At 39.3% G+C, this 20,795-nt stretch overlaps 1 protein-coding gene across 2 annotated transcripts in view; it reads left to right on the top strand.

Moving 5' to 3' along the window:
- The window catches only part of RNF125 (ring finger protein 125), a 51,394-nt gene extending 31,244 nt beyond the window's left edge, over nucleotides 1–20,150 (top strand). Inside the window, exons 5-6 of one of the 2 annotated variants that reach the window (XM_051852045.3) lie at nucleotides 13,653–13,760; nucleotides 15,505–20,150. In XM_051852045.3, the coding sequence (XP_051708005.1) occupies nucleotides 13,653–13,760; nucleotides 15,505–15,591 (195 nt within the window). In that variant the 3' untranslated portion in view covers nucleotides 15,592–20,150. Of the gene's footprint in view, nucleotides 1–979; nucleotides 2,637–13,652; nucleotides 13,761–15,504 lie in introns of those variants that run through there. The other variant, XM_089305218.1, reaches the window with a different exon arrangement.
- The last annotated feature ends 645 nt before the right edge of the window (nucleotides 20,151–20,795 follow it).

The following is a 20,795-nucleotide window of genomic DNA, read 5'->3' as shown; positions in this document are numbered from 1 at the left end:
TTATTATTTTATCTATTTGAAAGACATACTGACAAAAAGAAAGAGACCCTCCATCCGTTGGTTCACACCCCAAATGGCCATGATGGTTAGGCTGGGCCAGGCTGAAGCCAGGAGCCACGAACTCCATCTGGATTTCCCACATGGGTGCAGGAGTCCAAGTACTTGGGTAATCTGCTGCTGCATTCCTAGGTGTGTTAGAAGGGAGCTGGATTAGAAGTGGAGCAGTCAGGATGCGAACTGTTGCTCTGATATGGATCCAGCATCACAGGTGGCTGCTTAGCCCACCACGCTACAATACTGTCCCTGCTGTGTTTTTATACATTTTTAAAATTAGACACACATAACCTATGTCTATTTTTAAAAATATCTAGTTATTTTCATTTTACTCAATCAGAGTCTCCCATGTGGGTAGTAGGGGCCCAAGTAACTGAGTCATTACTACTGCCTCACATTAGCAGGAAGCTAATTAGAAATAGTCAGAACTTGAACTCAAGGATTCCACTATGGTTTGTGGGAATCTCAAGCAGCATCTTAACTATTATAACAAATGCCTACTATAGTAATTTTCATGTTTTTGTAATTTTGAGGTAAAGCACTTCTTTATCCATCTTACCATTACTTTTTTAAAATTTATTATTTGAGAAGCAGAGAGACAGACATTTAGAGCTCCTATTTTCCAGTTCACTCTCCAAATGCCTAGTAGCAAAGAATTTGACTGAAATCTGCCATCCAAGGTGTAGGAACCCAAGTACTTGAGCCATCACCAGCTTGCCTCCCAGGGTGCACATTAGCAGGAAGCTGGAATTAGGAGTGGAGCCAGGCATTCTGACATGGGATACAGGTGTCCTAACTGGGTGTCTTAACTGCTGCACCAAATGCTCCCTCCTATTTTACTAATTTTGAACAATAGAATTATTAAAATTTGAATTCATATCCTTATAGATTGTAAAACTTATTTATTTTTCATTCTGTTTGAAAGGCATCAGACAGAGATCCTTCATCTGCTGGTTCATTCTCCATTACCTGCAACAGTCAGCACTGGGTCAGGCCAAAGCCAGGAGCCTGGAACTCAATCCAGGTCTCCCATGTGGGTAGCAGGTAACTCTCTCCAGCCATCACCTGGTGTCTTCCAAGCTGCACATTAGCAAGAAGCTGGATCAGAAACAGAGGAGCTGGGTCTGGAACCCAGGCACTCTAATATGGGATGTGAGTGTTCCAAGCAGTAACTTAACCACTACACCAAACACCCACCCCGCATCCTTGTACATTTAAACTTTCCTCTATATTGATTTTCTTCATAAGAAGAAACTCCTTAGATTGATATTTCTTGGGTCAAGATGTGAACTTTTTAATAGTTCTTGAAATATACTTCTAAAATGCTTTCTGGCAACTCTGAGTTAATTTATATCTGTGTCAGCAATTTAAGGATACACCACTTTCATCTTAACATGGTCAAAATTAGATATATATTTGTTTTAAAATTACCGTGGCTTAACAGATATAAAATGATACCTTAGAGTTCTTTTTTAAGTTCTTTTTTATTTATTTGAAAGGTAAAGTTACAGAGAAAGAGAGGAAGAGACAGAGAGAGAGACAGAGAGAGAGAGAGATCTTCCAACTGCTGGTTCACTCCCAAAACAGCCACAATGGCCTGAGAGCCTAGAACTCCATCTGGGCCTCCTATATGGGTGGCAGGGGCCCAAGTACTTGGCCATCCTTTCCTGCTTTCCCAGGCACATTAGCTGGGAGCTGGATGGGAAGTGGAACAGCTAGGGTTCGAACCAGTGGCTGTATGGGTGCTGGCATTGCAGGCAGTAACATAACCCACTACACCACAATGCTGGTCCTAGAGATTATTTTGAATGTTATCTTAGTTTGTTGTAATATGTATGTATAACAAGTATATGTAAATATATATAGTTATACAAACATGAGTGTTATTATATACATATGTGAGTTTTTTTTAGAGTTTTTCATAAAACCCTTTTGGAAAATGCATGAAACTGAAATATATTTATAATTTTACATTTTTATATTATTTATTTAATATTATACCACTTAGGGGTAATCGCTGTTAATGTGCCTGGGAAAACAGTGAAAGATGGCCCAAGTACTTGGGCTCCTTTACCCATGTGGGAGACCCAGATGAAACTCCTCACTCTTGGCTTTGGCCTGGTCCAACTCTGGCCATTTTGGGTGTGAACCAGCAGATGGGAGAACTCTCTCTCTCTATGTCTCTTTGCCTCTCCTATCTGTAACTCTGCCTTTCAAATAAAGAAATACAAAAACTAGCCGGTGCTGTGGCTCAATAGGCTAATCCTCCACCTAGCGGCCCCGCACACTGGGTTCTAGTCCCAGTCAGGGCGCCGGATTCTGTCCCCGTTGCCCCTCTTCCAGGCCAGCTCTCTGCTGTGGCCCGGGAGTGCAGTGGAGGATGGCCCAAGTGCTTGGGCCCTGCACCCCATGGGAGACCAGAAGAAGCACCTGGCTCCTGGCTTTGGATCAGCGCGGTGCACTGGCTGCAGCGCGCCAGCCGTGGCGGCCATTGGAGGGTGAACCAATGGCAAAAGGAAGACCTTTCTCTCTGTCTCTCTCTCTCACTATCCACTCTGCCTGTCCAAAAAAAAAAAAAAAAAGTAAACAAAAACTAAAATTATATAGGAGAGACAGAGAGAGGAGAATCCTGACAGATAGGCATGATTATTATTCCCGTTTCACAAATGAGAAACTAATACTCAGAGAGCTTAAGGAAGTCATTCAAAGTCACAGAGCTGGTAAGTAGCAAAGCCGAATTTGAACACAGTAATCTAGCTACTGTGTGATGAAGCTCTGTGGCCTACAGCAAGTTCCAGAGGAAGACCATATAAGCACACATGATAAGTTACTGATTCTAATGGCTTAGGGGTCTGGCTCTTGGAATGGCTAGGTAGGAACCTGATGTGTGTTGAATAAACAGGGATATTGTTATAGGCTTTTCCTACTCAAGGTGCTCTGTTGGAACTGGGATAGGAAGTTGTTTTATAATAGGTCCTGAGAGAGCTATAGGAAATTAGAAGAAAGTGTGAAGATGGAATGGTAATGGTTACTATTTACTGACTTGTAATTGCTTGCTTGTCTCCTCCTAGCAAGTCTATGAAGACAATCACCCAGCCTCAGCCCTGACTCTTAGTGCCCAGCCTGCTGCTCAGGCTGGATTGATGTTGGACACTCTGGAGCACCGTAGTCTTAGGCTGCATTATAGCAGCAAGCTGGGGCAGGCCACATACCTGTCAGTCTACTGGTATCGTCCATCTGCTCTAGCAGAAATCCAATCAGTGTGCTGCAGAGTCTGGCCATTCATTTGAAACTAGGTTCTCCGTGATTTATGTGTCATCAAGGTCATTAAGGAATGCAGACCTAAGAACAGAAATTGGAATCAGATTGCCCTTGAAATTTAGTGGTTAGAGCCTAGGCTTTGGATCAAATTCAAACAAGTCTGTATCTTTTCTCTGTTTCTGTTTCATCATATGTAAAATGGGGATCTTTTCACAAGATAGGAATAATTGGACCAGGCATATAAATTGAATACTCTTTGTCACCTGGTGATCACTTCCTAAATGAAAAGAGGGTGATGGTGGTGGTGGGTTATTACCATTTTTTAAACTATGGAAAAACTCAAGGATAGATTTCTCAGAGGAACTGACTAACTTTGACTGTTGGGGAACCCATGCAGAGCTGGGGAGAAGGGACTTTGGGGACCTAAAGTGGTGAAATCTCCAGAAAGCTGGACTAGGGTGCTATCATTGCCTTGAGGGAGGAGCAAATTGTTCAGAAGTCCATGCTTCCGTTAATACTCTGGGATCATCTAGAAGTAGTCACCAGAACAGAAGATCTTCAGGTTTCCTGTCAGTGTTTCATTCTTGAGTGGAAGCTGGAGATGGGTGTTGTTCTAAAGGACCTAGAACCTCTAGAAGTGATGACATAGCCTATGGGGTCTATGTGGCATAATTGAGGTTCATGTGCTTAGGGATCCCCAATAGGTGAAAACACCTGCCAGAAGTCTGGGACAAAGAAGGCTGAGTTCAACACCTACTCTGGTTTGGTGTGAAAGTTAGCAAGCAATTATTATGCTTTAGGGCATCTGGGCAGGGGAGGCAGAGAAAAAGAGAGCAGCAGAAAAACAGAGTGCTCCCATTGGCTAATTAACTTTCCAGTGACCCAATAAGGCTGCAGCTGGGAGCTGGGAATGTCATCTGGGTGTCCCACATGGGTGGCAGGGACTCAATCACTTGAGTCTTCACCTGTTGCCTCCCAAGGTGGGGAGCCGGAATAAGGTGCTGAAGCCAGGAAGTGAGCTGTGCGCTTCTCAATTGGTATCCTAACCACTAGGCTGAATATCCACCCTGGACATTTATTGCTTTAAAAGACTGGGTTGCTGGGTTTGCCAGCAGATTAAGATCACTGACATCATCTGACTTGCCTGGCATGGGAGGTTTCATAGCAGAGACTTGGAATAATGGTTCTGTCTTCCAAAAATAGACAACTCAGAGCTCAAGCCACAAGACAACCAATCTTTTCTTTCTGAGCTGCTCAAGAGTGATATAGTCTGTTAAGAACCATCAGGAGATACTGACTTTTCTCATACGCAGCCTTAAGAGCTAATAGCTCTTTTTGTCTTGTGGTAATTATATTCTGCTATGTTGCATTGTTTTCAATAATTCTACCTACAGAATTTTATATTTGAAGGAGACAAATGACACACAAGCAACATGCTTTAGATTAAGAGAAATTTGCTTTTTTATCTTGGATGGGAAGACATTTTTCAAGACCTGTGCTTTCTGGCCATTATTGCTGCCCAGGGTGTGCTCTTCTTTCCCTTCTGGTTGGCTCTTACTCATCCTTTAGAGTTCAGCCAACATCTTACTTGCTCAGGGAGACCTTCCCTGACACATTAATTTCAGCTCTTGCTTTTTTCTCCCCTGTTTTTTCAGTATTCACCATAATTTATAATTGTATATCCATTTCATATCTGTCTCTCCCTCTAAATTATTAGGTTCATGAAGTCATGGAGCCAAAGTCCTTTGTTCAACACCACATGCCCAGTTCTTGGCAGAATTCTAGCACATAGTAGAATATAAGGACATGAAAGAAGATGTTAAAGAAAAACATATCTCCATTCTCCCAGATTTAAAGGTTCCAGGGTTCCTTTATTTTCTACTTTGCTCTGTAAATTCACTTTTCAAGGAAGGGAAAGGATTTCTCTTGGCTTGAAACATAAACTGTGGTGACACAGCCTAAGCCTCTCTTCTTCCCACAGCAGTTTATTTCCATGAGTATTAGAATACCTGTGACTCTGCGGGGCAGTGGGGACATATATGCATATATGTCTTTGGAAGCAAGAAATTTTTTTCTTATTTTCTTTTTTATAAGTTTATTTGTTTGAGAGAGAGCGAGAGAGAGAGAGAGAGAGAGAGAGAGAGGAATAGAGAGAGAGAGAGAATCTCCCATCCATTGGTTTACTCCCTCTCCAAATACAACAACCAGGGCCAGAACCTTTCCAAAGCCAGCAGCCAGGAACTCAGTTCATGTCGCCTGTGGAGTATCAGGAATCCAAGTAATTGAACCATCACCTGTTGCCTCTTAAGGTGTGTATTAGCAGAAATCTGGAATTGGAAGTAGAGATGGGACTTGAACTTAGGCACTCTGATATGGGATGGAGGTGTCCCAAATTGCATCTTAATTGCTGTGCCAAGTGCTCATCTCAAAATATCTTCATTAGATTTGCGTTCAGATTTCTACTAAATTAGGTATGCAATCTGGTTCCTTGATTTTGAACCAGAGTTCAAACCTGGAAATATTTTCACTGCATGTCTCTTCTCTCATCTTTGGGTATCGAATTTAGTAATCTTAATGACTTTTGCAATGGCATTTACCATCTTATAGACACTGTTCTCTAATCGACTGAGTTTCTGTGGTTTATCTAAGCCATAGGGTGTGCTGAATGTCCACTGTCATAGTCTGAAGGATTATATCCTTTGCATCTTGAGATGTCTGTAACATCAGTGCACTATCTTTCAACTGTTTACATTTGTTCTCTTAGAATTTATCGTCTGACATCAGAATAACGTAACAGAACATGTTCTTTCTTTATTAAAGATCATTGATAGAAGATTGGGTCTATAAAGAGGACTTGCCACTTGAAAGCCCTGAGCAGTAAAATACATTGTCCACAGCCTTTGTGCTTTTAGAAACTAAGGGCATCATTAAAAAAATAATAAATTCCATCCCCTATTTTCCTATTCCTTGTTGAATCAGTCACTCACAGGCTTTAGAAACAGAGTTCAGATTTTTTTTTTAATTCATTTGGGAGACAAAGTGAGATAGAGAGAGAAAGAGCTCCCATCCACTCATTCATTCACCAAATGCCCTAAACAGCTGTGGGGTGGGAGTTGGTGGGGGTGGGGGTGGGGGCGGGAGATTTGAAGCCAGGAATTTGAAACTCAATCCAGGTCTTCCATATTGGTGGTAGGAATCCGATTCCTTGAGCCATCACTGCTACCTCCCAGGGTCTGCATTGATAGGAAGCTAGAATTAGGAGCTGGAGCCAGGTGTGGAAATCAGTCACTCAGACAAGGGACACAAGCATCCTAATAGCTTGACCACTGGGCCAGATGCCCACACCATCATTCTCATGGATTTCTGTAGAATGAGCACAGGTGCAAAAAGAATGCAATGACCTTGGCTTCACGATGATTGATTTTTCTATTTGCATAGCAAAGAGCTGCAAACCTTCTCCCTACCTCTCCATCCCAAGCCTATCCATACTAGTCACACAACAGCATTTCTATTCTTATTATGTTTGGACTGTTTATGGTATTAATTTTTTGTATGATCATAGAAAAGGGTCCTTAGTGTTGAACTAAGGCAGCCTCCCCCTCAATATGATGACTGATACACTGTGTTGGTGCTTCAAGTTTTCCAGAATGATAACCCAGTTACTACAAGGGTTTTATTACTAGACCTGTCAACATCTTAATTATCCTTCCACAGCTTATTAATGCTTCCCTTACCAAGCACTTAAAGTAGAGCACAGCACTGCAAGAGTGGACAGTGGTGCAGAGAGAAGCATCAACCATTATTCTAAATAATTGAACACTATCAGCACTGTTCCTTATTTAGCATTTTAGTAGCTTTTTCTAAAAAAAGAAGTTATGATTCTCATCTAGTGATGATTCTCAGTAAAATAAAACCCCCAGAACACTTTTTTGCAATAAGTACTGGAGTCTCAAAAGGTGTTCTCTATTACAATCTAGGTATTAGGTCAAGAATATTTTATTTATCCTGCTCTACTCCATCTTCTTTCTCTAAAGAAATTATATTTTCGGGGCCAGCTTTGTAGTGCAGCAGGTTAAGCTGCTGCCTACAAAATCAGCATTCCATAGGGGCGTCAGTTCAAATTCCAGCTACTCCCTTTCTGATTCAGCTCCCTGATAATGTGTCTGGGAAAGCAGTGGAAGATTAACCAAGTGCGTGGGCCCCTGCCACCCATGTGCAAGACCAAGATGGAGCTCCTGGCTATTGGGTTGGCCTGGCCTGGGCTGTTGTGGCCATTTGGGGAGTGAACCAGAGGATGTTAGATCTTTCTCTCTCTCTCTCTGTCTCTGCCTTTCAAATAAAAATTTTTTTACAGAAATTATTTTTTTTGTTAAGACAGTGGTTCTCAAACTTTATCATACATCAGAATCACTAGGAGGGTTTCTTTAGGCTCAAATTATTGAACTCTACTCCCCCAGAGGGTCAGATTTAATGAGTCTGGGTTAGGCCTGAAAAGTTGCATCTCTAACCAGTTTCCCTGGTAATACTGATTATGTGGGTCTGAAGATCCCATCTTGAGAACCACTACTTTGTTGAAAACATTGAAGAGGGCAAGCTACAAATAGGACTATATGTTTTTTATTTGATTTTGTGTTGACCAGCGTTAAACAGTTTACATCCAAAGCACTTGGGGAATCATTAGCCTTTTGATAGCTTCTTCCTCATCTAATTAAAAGTGGAAAGGAACATCACCCAGATCATCATTTTTTTTTAAATCTCCTTAAAGCAGCACCCATCAGGAAATATGTCTCCCTTTTCTAGCAAATTCCTTTAATCCTCTGTCTGGTCTCCTGTAAAACAAATGAAGATTAAAATCTACTCGGTGATGCTGATTGTCTTTGGCTTTATAGTTTCTGGAAAGGAAACAAAAACAAATGAAGAATCATTGTATAGAAAGAGACTCTCTGGAATAAACACACTCAAGACCAGAAACTATAACCCCAGGGTAAAGGGGGATTAGCTGAAGGCATCAAAAAGTTTGCAAACTTGAAGACAGATGTCCATGTCCTTGTCTGCTGTGTACTGACCTGCGGTGAACTCATCCACTAAGAACCTAACCTCCAGGGGGTTCCAAGACATGACAGAAATCAGTGTAACTGAAAAGTGGAAAGCTATCTCAGATTATTTCTCAATGATCTGCAGTTGGTAATAACTTCTACTATGGTGGCTGTTTTTCACCCACTGTATTCACAGCAGAAGAAATACCAACTGAGATGAGGCCAACATCTTTGGAATGAACACTGATTTGTTGGTTCCTAATGTAAGTAGCATGGCCAGGGAGCAGTGAGTAAAGGATGAACTGATGTTAAGAAATTGGAACAGCCAAAGTGAAGGTGAATACTTACACTTGGGTAATGATTAGCCTGCCATTAACTGATCATTTCTTTTCCCTTCTTATTGTTACCTTCTCTTCTCACACATCAAATCTGCCAATTTAAGAAACAAAATAGGGTTTTTGCACTGATTTTCTGGTAGATGTGTGTTTAGTCACACAACTAAATTTTATGTATACCAGCTAACTGAAGATGAGTTCCCTATTAACATCAGACTAAAAAAAAATCCTTTGCTTAGAATTCCACATTTTCTGTATCTCTCTTCCACTAGACTTTAAGCTCCTTAATGGTAGGGAGCAGAACATAGTCATTTCTGTATTTCTGAACTCTTGGCATGAGACCTACAGAAAACATGTTACATGCTCAAATAAATACTGAGCAAACTTGGCTCCAACTTATCCTTCCAAAGTCATCTGCCACCACTTCCTCCAGCATGCCCTTCCTGCAGCTACACTGAGCTTTTTCCATTGCCTAAGCTGGCCCTGCCTATTTAGGATTTCCTGCCTTTTCCCACATGAATTCCTGTCTCTGGTGTTCTTCCTCTGTGGCCTGGCTGGCTCATTCTTCAAGACTCACTTCAGTTACCACCAATTCTGCTAAAACCCTTCCAAATTTTCTGGGGCAAAATGAGAGTTAGTTCCTTTCCAAGACTGTTCATATCTTGAATGTACTGCTTGCTGCTCTGTATTCAAAGTGATAATAATGGCCACCATTTATTACCTATACCAATGACTAAGCTAACAATGACTGAGCTTCATCATATTAAATTGTTGGAAGGAGATCTGTAAAGGTTCCCCAGTTGATTTATTCCAGGTTCTTGCCTCCACATGAGCTAAGAATTCAAAGCAGAGACATAGATAAAGTGTAAGGGTAGGAGAAGGATTTATTTAAAGAGAGAGAGACAGCACACATTCAGTGGTCACTTTTATTGGAAAGGGGGTGGTGCCCTAATTGAACATACAAATAGGGTAGGGTTTAGGCAGAGTTCAGTTTCAGTGCCCATGATATCTTCTGGGAGGGTTAAAGGGCGTTTCCACGTGGAGCTCAGAGCATATGTGTTCATTATGGTGTCTTTTCATCATGGGAAAGTAGGTGTACCTAACTGGTATGCAAGGGGTGGATTAGGGTGCAGAGATTGTGGGAAATCTGCCAGATCCTTTGTTCACTAACTGACTCATGGCCTGCCTAGCCCATATCAAAATGATGTTATTTTAAATCTATCAACAGCCCTGAGACACAGAAATATTTCTCATTTTATTGCTTAAGATTCATTATTTGCCAAGAGAAAACCTTTGAGAGGTAGAGAAGAAACTACAGGACACATGTAGTTTCTTCACTAGTGGAGTCCCTTCTCCCAAGGGCAGGGGTCAAACAGTAGCAACTATGGTGGTTTTCAAATGTCACCCTTGGGTATTTGGCACATTAAGGGCATCACCTCAAATTTTACAGCAACTCTGAGGCAGATGACAGAGTACTCATTTCACAGAAGGGGACACTATGTGCTCAAGCTCACACAGCAATTAAGAGCTGGTGCTAGGATTTGAACACTAAGTTGTCTGATGTCAGCGTATCTTACTGGGATCCATATTCCAGGTGCCTAGTTCATGATTTAGGGGCACATTATAGAGTATTATGTGAGCAAATTTCTGTCTTACACCACAAAATATTAAGACTATTCTATTTCTTGATGTCAGCTCTGTTCATAAGATACACATTGGTCTCTGGGTGGACTCAGAGTGTCTTGGGAGTGGCCAGTGTTGCCAATTGGCCAAGATAGCTAAAGCTTTAGGAGAGTAATAAATGATTATAAACCAATAATAATTAAAAGGCTGAATTTTTTAAAGATTTATTTATTTATTTGAGATATAGCGTTAGAGAGAGAGAGAGAGAGGGAGAGACAGAAAGGTCTTTCTTTCAGCTGCTGGTTCACTCCCCAAATGGCTGCAACAGCTGGAACTAAGCCAGTCTAAAGCCTAGAGCCAGCAAGTTCTTCTAGGTCTCCCATATGGGTGCACAGGCCCAAGCATTTGGGCCATCTTCCACTGCTTTCCTAGGCCATATACAGAAGGCTAGATCAGAAGAGGAGCAGCCAGGACACAAACTGGCACCCATGTAGGATGCTGGCACTACACACAGAGGCTTAGTCTACTACGCCACAGCGCTGGCCTCTATTTTTATTTAAAATTAATAAACCTTTTATTTTTAAACATTTATTTATTTATGAGGGCTTAATTGTGGCAGAGAAGTTTAGGCCACCCACTGCCTGCAATGCTGGCATCCCATATGGGTAACAGTTCATGTCCTGGCTGCTCCATTTCCTATCCAGCTCCCTGCTAAGGAGCTCCCAGAAAGCAGAGGAAGATTACCCAAGTACTTGTGCCCCTGCTACCCATTAAGATTTGCAGATGGAATTCCTGACTCCTGGCTTTGGCCTGACGCAGCCCCAGTTGATGTGACCATTTGAGAGTGAACCAGTGGATCAAAGATTGATCTCTTCTCTCCTTCTTGCCTTTCAAACAGACTCTGAAAAGCAAAGAGTTAGAGAGAGAGAGAGGGAGAGACAGGAAAATTATTTGGCAGCTTTCTACAAAATTAAACACATCCCATATGACCAAGCAATCACATTCCTAGAAATTTCTCCTATGGAAATGAAAACTTACTTTTATGAAGATATCTGCACATAAATATTCACTGCAGCTTTATTTGTAACAGTCACAAAGTAGAAACAATCCAATGGCCGGCGCCGCGGCTCAATAGGCTAATCCTCCGCCTTGCGGCGCCGGCACACCGGCGGGGCACTGGATTCTGTGCCAGTTGCCCCTCTTCCAGGCCAGCTCTCTGCTGTGGCCAGGGAGTGCAGTGGAGGATGGCCCAAGTGCTTGGGCCCTGCACCCCATGGGAGACCAGGAAAAGCACCTGGATCCTGCCTTCAGATCAGCGCAGCTCGCCAGCCGTGGCGGCCATTGGAGGGTGAACCAACGGCAAAGGAAGACCTTTCTCTCTGTCTGTCTCTCTCACTGTCCACTCTGCCTGTCCAAAACAACAACAACAACAACAACAACAACAACAAAAACCAATCCAATGTCTTTTAGAAGGTAAAAGGAGGGGCGGGCACTGTGGTGTAGTGGATAAAGCCACTGCCTGCAGTGGCAGCATCCTGTATGGGCACCGGTTTGAGTCCCGGCTGCTCCACTTCCAATCCAGCTCTCTGCTATGGCCTGGGAAAGCAGTAGAAGATGGCCTAAGTCCTTGGACTCCTGCACTCATATGGGAGACACAGAAAAAGCTCCTGTCTCCTGGCTTCAGATTGGGGCAACTCTGGCCATTGTGGCCATCTGGGGAGTGAACCAGTGGATGGAAGACCCCAATTTCTCTCTTTCTGCCTCTGCCTCTAACTTTGCCTTTCAAATAATAAATGAAAGGATTTGGGGCTGGTATTTGGTAAACTCCCACATCCCATAGATGAGTGCCTGGTTCAAGTCCCAGCTCTGCTTCCAATTCCAGCTTCTTGCTAATGTGATAATGGCTCAAGTACTTGTGTCTCTGTCACCCAAATGGGGAAATATGGATTAAGTTCTTCGCTCCTTACTCCAGCCTGGTCCAGCCCTGGCTATTCAGGACATATGGAGAGTAAACCAGAGCATGGAAGATCTCGATATCTCTCTCTCTGTCTCTCTCTGTCTCTCTCTCTCTCTGCCTTTCAAATAAAATGAAAACAATTATATATATATATATATTTTTTTAAAGGTAAATGAACAAAATAACTATGGGATATCAATACCATGGCATATTACTTAACCATAAAAAAAGGAAGAAACAACTTAGATGAATCTCAAGGTCTTTGTGCTCAGTGGGAAAAGCCATATAACATTCTCAAAATGATGAAGTTATAGAGATGTAGAACAGGTCAGTGGATACCAGCAGTTAGGGAGAGATCCCAGCACAATGGAGTTTCTTTGTAGGGACAGAGTGGCTCTGTATCTTAATTGTGTTAGTGGTTATATATATCTACATATGTGATAAAATTTCATTGAACTACATACATACACACAACACATACGTCCAAAAACTGCTGAGAAATGAGTGAAGTCTGTAGCCTAGTTAATTGTCAATTTCCTAATTTTGACAATGTACTATCATTTTGAGAGATGTTACCATTTAGGGAAGCTGGATGATTGGGACATGGGACCTCTCTACATTTATATAATTTCTTGTGAGTTTATAAATATCTTAAAGAGTCATTAATGGCTTTTTAATTAGGAAAACATGGGTAAATATGAATATCTAATGCTGATGTGTTGTAATCTATTGGTTGTGGCCAAAAAACTTGCAAAACTTATTTTAAGGGATGGGTATTGTAGCACAGCAGGTTCTGCTGCTGCTTGGGATGCCTGTATCCCATATTTGAGTGCTGGTTCAAGTCCTGGCTACTTGGCTTCCAATCCAGCTTGCTACTAATAATGCACCCTGGGAGGCAAGAGATGAAATATTTGGGTCCCTGCAATCCACATAGGAGACCCAAGTGGAGTTCTTGACTCCAGGATTCAGCCTGGCCCAAACTTGGCTGTTGAGGGTATTTGAGGAGTGAACCAGTGAGTGGAAAAGCTCACTCTTTCTCTCTCCCTGTCACTCTGCTTTTCAAGTAGATGAAAATAAACTTTTTTTCAAAAAAGAAAAAAAGTATTCCAAGTGATAGACAACTGTAATATTTAAATTATAAACTCATAAATATAAAATAAATAGCAATACTATTATATATTCAAATGGATAAGTCATATTTATGAAGAAATAAATGAACTTTTATCTAATGTCGCTTTGTTAATATAATTTTTAACATAATATTGAGGTGTGGCCAATGGATTCATAAAGTTAAAATTCACTTTGTTGAATGATTATTTTTAAAAATTCTGACACTAGTAATTATTTTAAATTTCTTCTTAAACTCATGGTCTTGTTTCTTTCCAGTTCTGTCCACTTTGCCGTTTAGTACCTAACGAGAATGCAAACAGCTTCAATGGCAGTTTAATAAGACATTTGCAAGTTAGTCACACTTTGTTTTATGATGATTTCATAGTAAGTATATTTTCTTACTTTTACATTATGCTTTTATGCTATCTGTGTTAAGCTTACTCTTTTAGGACAAGTGAGTAATATTACAGAGGAAAAATGTGTATAGCTGAAAATGTTAACTATTAGCTTAAAGTAGAAAGTCATGAAAATAGTGTTTTATAAATTTGACTGTTAATATTAAAGTAGTTATCTGTCTTGGATAAATTTATTTTCTTTAGATAAACAGCCATTGCAGAAAGAGTTGGAGTCTTTACATTATCAAATTTTTACACTAGACTTTCTTTATGTGTGCTTATAATGTTTATAGAATTGAGAACTCACATAGCTGAGATGAAATCATATCAGTAATAAAATAGCTCAGTTTGTTCTGCATCCAGTTACTTGCACGGCTAATAACAGATAGTGACATTATCAGTGTAGTAAGACATGTGGGCATTCTCATTTTTTAAATTGAGATTGTACACAATGTGTTTGTTGGAATTTTAAAGAAATTTATTATGACAAAAATTTTAAACATATACCAAAGTAGTATTTATAATAAATATATAAAAAATTAATCATAACTACTGATGACTTAGTTCAATAACCAACTCACGTCCAATCTCATTATATGAAAAGTTCATGGAAAAACAGAATTCAAAGATAAGCTTACTTTGATGCAAAAAATTTTTGAATCCCATGAATAGATTTTTTTAAAATCAGGCATTTTCCATGAACTTTTTGAAAACCCAGCATATGTACAGATTTTGAAAACTTTTTCCACCAAAATAGTTTTTATTTCAAGTTTCCCTGAATTTTTTGAAGTTCCTTCATAGTAAGAGTTTTTTAAGATGGAAGAAAAATTATATATAGTATAAATAGTTTTAATACTTAAGAATTTATTTCCCATTTTCAGAGATGAGAATAGAAAACAAAAAGTTCATGTAGCCTTTGTTCTACTTTGCATTTTTTTTGTTGTTGTTGTTCACTTCATAGGCTACCTTGTACAAAGCTCAGTACTCTATGCATATTGTCTCATTTTATTGCTTTCAACAGCTTCTGTGAGGTGAATACTGTATTTTTATCCTAATCTAATAAATATCTAAAGCTAGAAGATTAACTAAATTGCTGAAGAATAAACCAGTATTGAGCCCAAACCTCGTGCTCTACTGTGTGTTATGGCTTTCTTTTTGATTTTATTTGTTTATGTTTTAGAATAGACGTCCAATAAAAATTTCACTTTTTGTTGTTCTCATTATTAACTGTGGAAGATGAGAGGCACTGCAGTATATAGGGTCTCAGTAGTTTTTGTTTTGCCTATAGAGAGTATTGACATAAAGTTTTGAATTCCATTTTGATACACAGGGGTACAGGAGTAAGAGTTTCATTTTCAACATTTTTTTTAAGAAATAGATATTTATCGGTGAATTAATTTTGCTCCATGTTACATGTTTTTGTGAAACACAGCCCTTTGATCAGGATTTGTAATGCTGACTAAAAACTATTTGATTAGATAAAGACTTTAAATTTTAAATCAACAATTTTTTGTGACAGTAACTAATTTAATGATAGACAGTAAAGTGAAATAAAAAAATACACTGGCCCCAAAGCCAAAGCCCTAGGTTCTGTGATAGGCTTTGTGGAACCCTGGACAAGTCAGTTAACACTGTAGTTTCCTGAAAAATGGGGGCACTGCATTAACCCTTATCCTTCAATTGCTGAAACACTCTTGACTGTTTATAGTTCTAATTATTTTTCTTTATTATAGGATTTTAATATAATTGAGGAAGCTCTCATCCGAAGAGTCTTGGACCGGTCACTTCTTGAATATGTGAATCACTCAAGCACCACATAATTTTATTAAAGGGAAAGGGAAGTGGACCATTTAGTTGTACCATTTAAGATGCTGCTTGACAAGTGGAGAGGAACTGTCAATGTTTGATGGGCAAAATGTACAACACAGTTATATGTTTGCCCATGTTTATTGTTATTTCGCATTTAAAATTGCTTTCATTCTGATGGTTTAAATATATTTTACATTCTTGAGTTTCTTAGATATATAATAACAAAAAATAGTCTCCTACACTATTTAATACATGGAAGAGACACAGGCTCGGTGTGTGATGGAGAATTTCTGTTTGCAAACTGGATGCCATTATGTATAATGCCACATATTAATAAGTACCATCATGGTTAGGCAAGAAAACTGTGTGCTCCATATAATAAGATGAGAAGTGAAACTGTGGACATTCAAGGAAATACAAAATCTGTTCCAATGCACTTTTTCTACTGTCCAGTAGAATAACATGAATAATCTTGGATGGGAGTAGGAAAGGAAAATTTTGGAAGTCAACAAAGACTATTTAACCAAATTATATAATATTGCAACAAAACAAATTTTGTGTTAGAAATGTGTACTTAATTCTTTACTTTTTATAACTATGCACACATAAGAATTTATTTTTTTTCAAATATTTCTAGCTTACTATCTAGAAAGATTTCTATAATATAGACAATTACTTAAGAATCATTATCTGGTATTTACAGAAGTATTTACATACATAATTGTGGAAAACCCTAAGGGCTTTTTTATTTTAATCTTTTAAAAAGTTATAAAACACAAATACTGAAAACCAGACACAAAAGTTAGAGCTTAACATATAATTATAGAAAATATTCTAAAATATTCTTTTAGATTTTTGCCTGTCATCTCTGTGTCCTGTCATAATTAAAACTCCACAAAAAAACCACTATACTAATTTCAACAGTAATTACTTCCTCACAATTCTTTATCATTTTATCACCCAAGTCCCTATCTCAATATTTTAATCTTACCCATTTAAAATTATTTTATTAGATAAATATTTTATATTTCTTATTAATTTACAGATTCCCCTTCTTCTTTCTTTTCTTTCCTTTACCTGAAGAACCTAGAGAGATTCCCACAGTCTGTATTTGCTGATTGTACACTCATGGAGCAATTCAGCATATTCTTCTGTCCTCTGGATATTGGCACTTGGATCCAGAGGTTTGACCAGACTTAGATTCAGTCTTTTTGGCAAGACTGTAAGTCATGGTTGTGTTCTTTCATCAGAAGGCATATAATGTTTAATTCTTTTTGTGACATTAGCTGAAATTGATACTTAATGCCTAAATCCATAATTCATTTTGGCTTGAAGAATATTCTACATCATTGCTTTTTCATTTATTAGTGGGAACATTTTTTTTTTTTTATTTGACAGGTAGAGTCATAGACAGTGAGAGAGAGAGAGAGAGAGAAAGGTCCTCCCTCCGTTGGTTCACTCCCCAAATGGCCACCATGGCCAGCGCTGTGCCGATCCAAAGCCAGAAGCCAGGTGCCTCTTCCCGGTCTCTCATGCGGCTGCAGGAACCCAAACACCTGGGCCATCCTCCACTGCCCTCCAGGGCCATAGCAGAGAGCTGGACTGGAAGAGGAGCAACCAGGACTAGAACCCGGCGCCCACATGGGATGCCGGCGCTGCAGGCGAAGGACTAACCAAGTGAGCCATGGCGCCGGCCCTGTGGGAACATTTTTATTAAAGGACACTTTCCCACATTTGCTATTTTGTTAACTAGTGGTAGACTTTATATAGGAGAGGAAAACGAACATTTGACTTCTTTCTTTTACCAATTTTCAGATAATAAACTTGCTTACCATCATCTTTCATTAAAGTATTATGAAATCTTGGATTTAAACATATTTGATAGGATTCAGTCCATTACAAATATTACTTTATAGAAGTTCGGACTGTCTCATCTTGACAAAGAATGACAGCCTCATTAAGTTTGCTCTGAGTCCTTTTGACAGCAGACTAGCAGCCTTTAATAGATTCCTTGTTATCTTATATGACAAGATGCTCCACATTCAACCTGCACGTTTCCTGCCATAGACCTGGAATCTACTATTTTTCTAAGAAACCTGGTTTCTTTCAGGGATAAACCATGTTTCAAAAATCACAATTTGATGTCTAAGGATGTGTATACGCTTCAAGAATTTCCTTTGATAATTGCAGATTACTACAGGGTTTTAACCTATCCTTTCTGTTACAACTGTTTCTCTGTTCTATCCTGAAAATTTAGGCTTTCAGGGAAACACAGGCATGATAAAATTAGAATATCCTACACTACTTTTTCCTTTATTTACCTTGTGCACGCACCATCTCAGAATAAAAGTACTAACACAACCAAAACCAATATGATAACCAAAACAATCAAAATTTTTTCATTTGCTTTCTCCTTTTTTTGTTTTTATCAGTTTACTATGTTGACATTTTCATGACATATTGCTATAACATGCTACAGTTTCTCCATTTTATCCCTATATTTGTTCTTAGTTCTTTGAATAACAATATATTGAACATTTGCCACCAGTTTTTATTTGATGTCTGTTTTTCATTTCTGACTCTAATGACAAATTTAGGACATGAAGCAAATAAAGTTATGAGGACTAGTGCTATTAACTCCTGTTAATAAACTGCTACCTCCCCAGAGTTCATTTTTTTAATTGAAATCACTTGTAAACTCCCTTGTTACTTACACATAAACTAAATCATTATCAGGGTCAACGTTGTGGTGCAGTGGGATAAGCTGCTTCTTGCAACACCTATATCCTGTATCAGAGTGCTGGTTAGAGTCCAGATGCTCAGGTTCCCATTCAGCTTCCTGCTAATGAGTCTGGAAGGCAGTGGATGATGGACCAAGTACTTGAGCCCTGGCCACACATGTGGCTGACCTGGATGGGGCTCCTTGCTCAGCTTGGCCCAGCCCTGGCTGCTGCTGCCATTTGGAGAGTGAACCAGCAGATGGAAGCGCGCGCTCTCTCTCTCTCTCTCTCTGTAACTCTGCCTTCCAAATAAATAAATATTTTGTAAAAATATATGTACATATAGTAATTATCAATGGTGCCCCCAAATTTTCTGTACTAAATTATCCATAACTTCTTAAAAGTCTTGGTACTATTCTCCCATACAGTACAAGGCAATTGAGAAAAATGTAAAGCTGACTGAAATCTGGACAGCTTCATAGCCTCTCTTTTATTACTTTTTAAAAAAGACTTTTACTTTTTAAAAAAGATTTTACTTATTTGAAAGGCAGTTAAGAGAGGGAGGCAGAGACAGATTAGTTCACTCCCCAAATGGCCACAATGGCCAGGCCAAAGCCAGGAACCTCATCTGGGTCTCCTATGTGGGTGCAGAGGTCCTCACATTTGGGCCATCTTCTGCTGCTTTCCCAGGCACTTTAGCAAGGAGCTGGACTGGCAGTGGAACAGCTAACACTCAAATCTTCTGCGCCACAACACTGGCCCCCATGACCTCCCTTTAAGGTAGGCATTGGTTTCAAGCTTCCTTTTCACAGTTGATAAGAAGTAACAACAGATTTTCAGTTTCACAACCTCTTTTACTCCAATTTGAATGGATCACACAATAGAGCAAAATCTGTTGGACTAAAGGAGCAAGAGAGGAGGAAAGCTTTAGAAAAAAATCATTGGACTGAAAATCTAGCCCCTGAAAAACAGAAGAATATGTCTAAGCATTAGTACTAAATATCCAGACCAGAGCTATAGAAAAGACATCTTTTGATCTGCAAAATTTAAAAGAAATTTTAAACTTTGAAAACAGTATTTTAAGTAAAGCTTTAAGTCATTTACCACTATTAACCTCAATACAGCAATTTGGATCCTGTCCCTAGATTCCTTTTTTGATAATTTTGCCACCTACAAGACAAATTAGGTGCTGGCCACCTGAATTATTTTATGTTCTGAATCATCTTGAGTTCTAAAATGGTGAACTGAAAATATTGTTTCACTGTGCCTTTAGCTTTTAATAAAAAGGACTTTTTTTAACTTATTGTTTTAAAAAATGAAAGCCAATATTCGAAGCTGTTGACTACCAATAAAAAGCTTCACTCACTTTATAGTGCCTCAGGATATACTTTTTCAAGGTCTTGTAAGGGAAAAATGAATTTACATTACCCTTCTAAAGCTAAATTCCTTCTAATGCACAAAACCTGTGAGGATTTCCTTTTCATATATTTCTTCCAAAGTTTCTAAAATGTGTGCGGAAAAAAATAGGTCGATTGTAAATCAATGGTAAAGTTAGGGATCCTGGTCAGATCTTCTAAGAGTTCCTATCTCCAGTAATGTTGCTTCATTACTTTTACTGGGTGCTAAGTGTCTTTCATTTTGAAGTGAGCTTACTCCAGTTATGGAATGTTTATCATATCTTATATCCTCAAACATTGAAGATATTTTCAGAAGTACTGAGATTCATTCTTTCATTATTCAAGCATAAAAATCTATATTATGATCACAATTTAAAATGTACAATACTTTTTCTTCTGTAAATATGTATTATTATGAGCAATAAAGAATGGCAGGACCATTGCTTTCATTAACATATCTACCGTGTCTTTCTTAAATATTGATCTTGGGGCAGGCATTTGGCCTAGTGGTTAAGACACCAGTTGGGAAGCCTGGGTTTGAGTTTGAACTCCAATTTCCTGCCATGCAGATCCTGGGAGGCAGCAAGTGATGGCTCAAGTAGTTGGCTTCTTGCCACTCACATGGGACACCCAGATTGAGTTTTGGGCTTCTGGCACCAGCCCTGGACATCATGGACATTTAGGGAGTGAAGCAGTGGATGGGAGCTCCCTCTGTCTTGTCTGTCTCTTTGCCTCTTGAAAAAAATTTAAAAAAAATTGATCTTAATCATTTTTTACACTAACCTAGTATACTTTTTTTTTTTTTTTGACAGGCAGAGTGGACAGTTACAGAGAATGAGAGAGAGAAAGGTCTTCCTTTGCCGTTGGTTCACCCTCCAATGGCCGCCGTGGCCGGCGCGCTGCGGCCGGCGCGCTGCGGCCAGCGCACCGCGCTGATCCGATGGCAGGAGCCAGGTGTTTATCCTGGTATACTTTTAAAGTTGCTATTTAGGAACACCTATCACAAAAATATACATTTAGGTCAGTAGTTCAGAACTATGGATAATTTTGCCTTCCAGAGGCTATTAGCAATATCTACAGATATTTTTGGTTGTCCTA

This window comes from Oryctolagus cuniculus, chromosome 10 (assembly GCF_051225735.1).
Source record: "Oryctolagus cuniculus isolate XC-2025 breed Fujian yellow rabbit chromosome 10, ASM5122573v1, whole genome shotgun sequence".
Taxonomy (NCBI): Eukaryota; Metazoa; Chordata; class Mammalia; order Lagomorpha; family Leporidae; genus Oryctolagus; species Oryctolagus cuniculus.
This window is presented reverse-complemented; position numbering and strand designations above follow the sequence as displayed.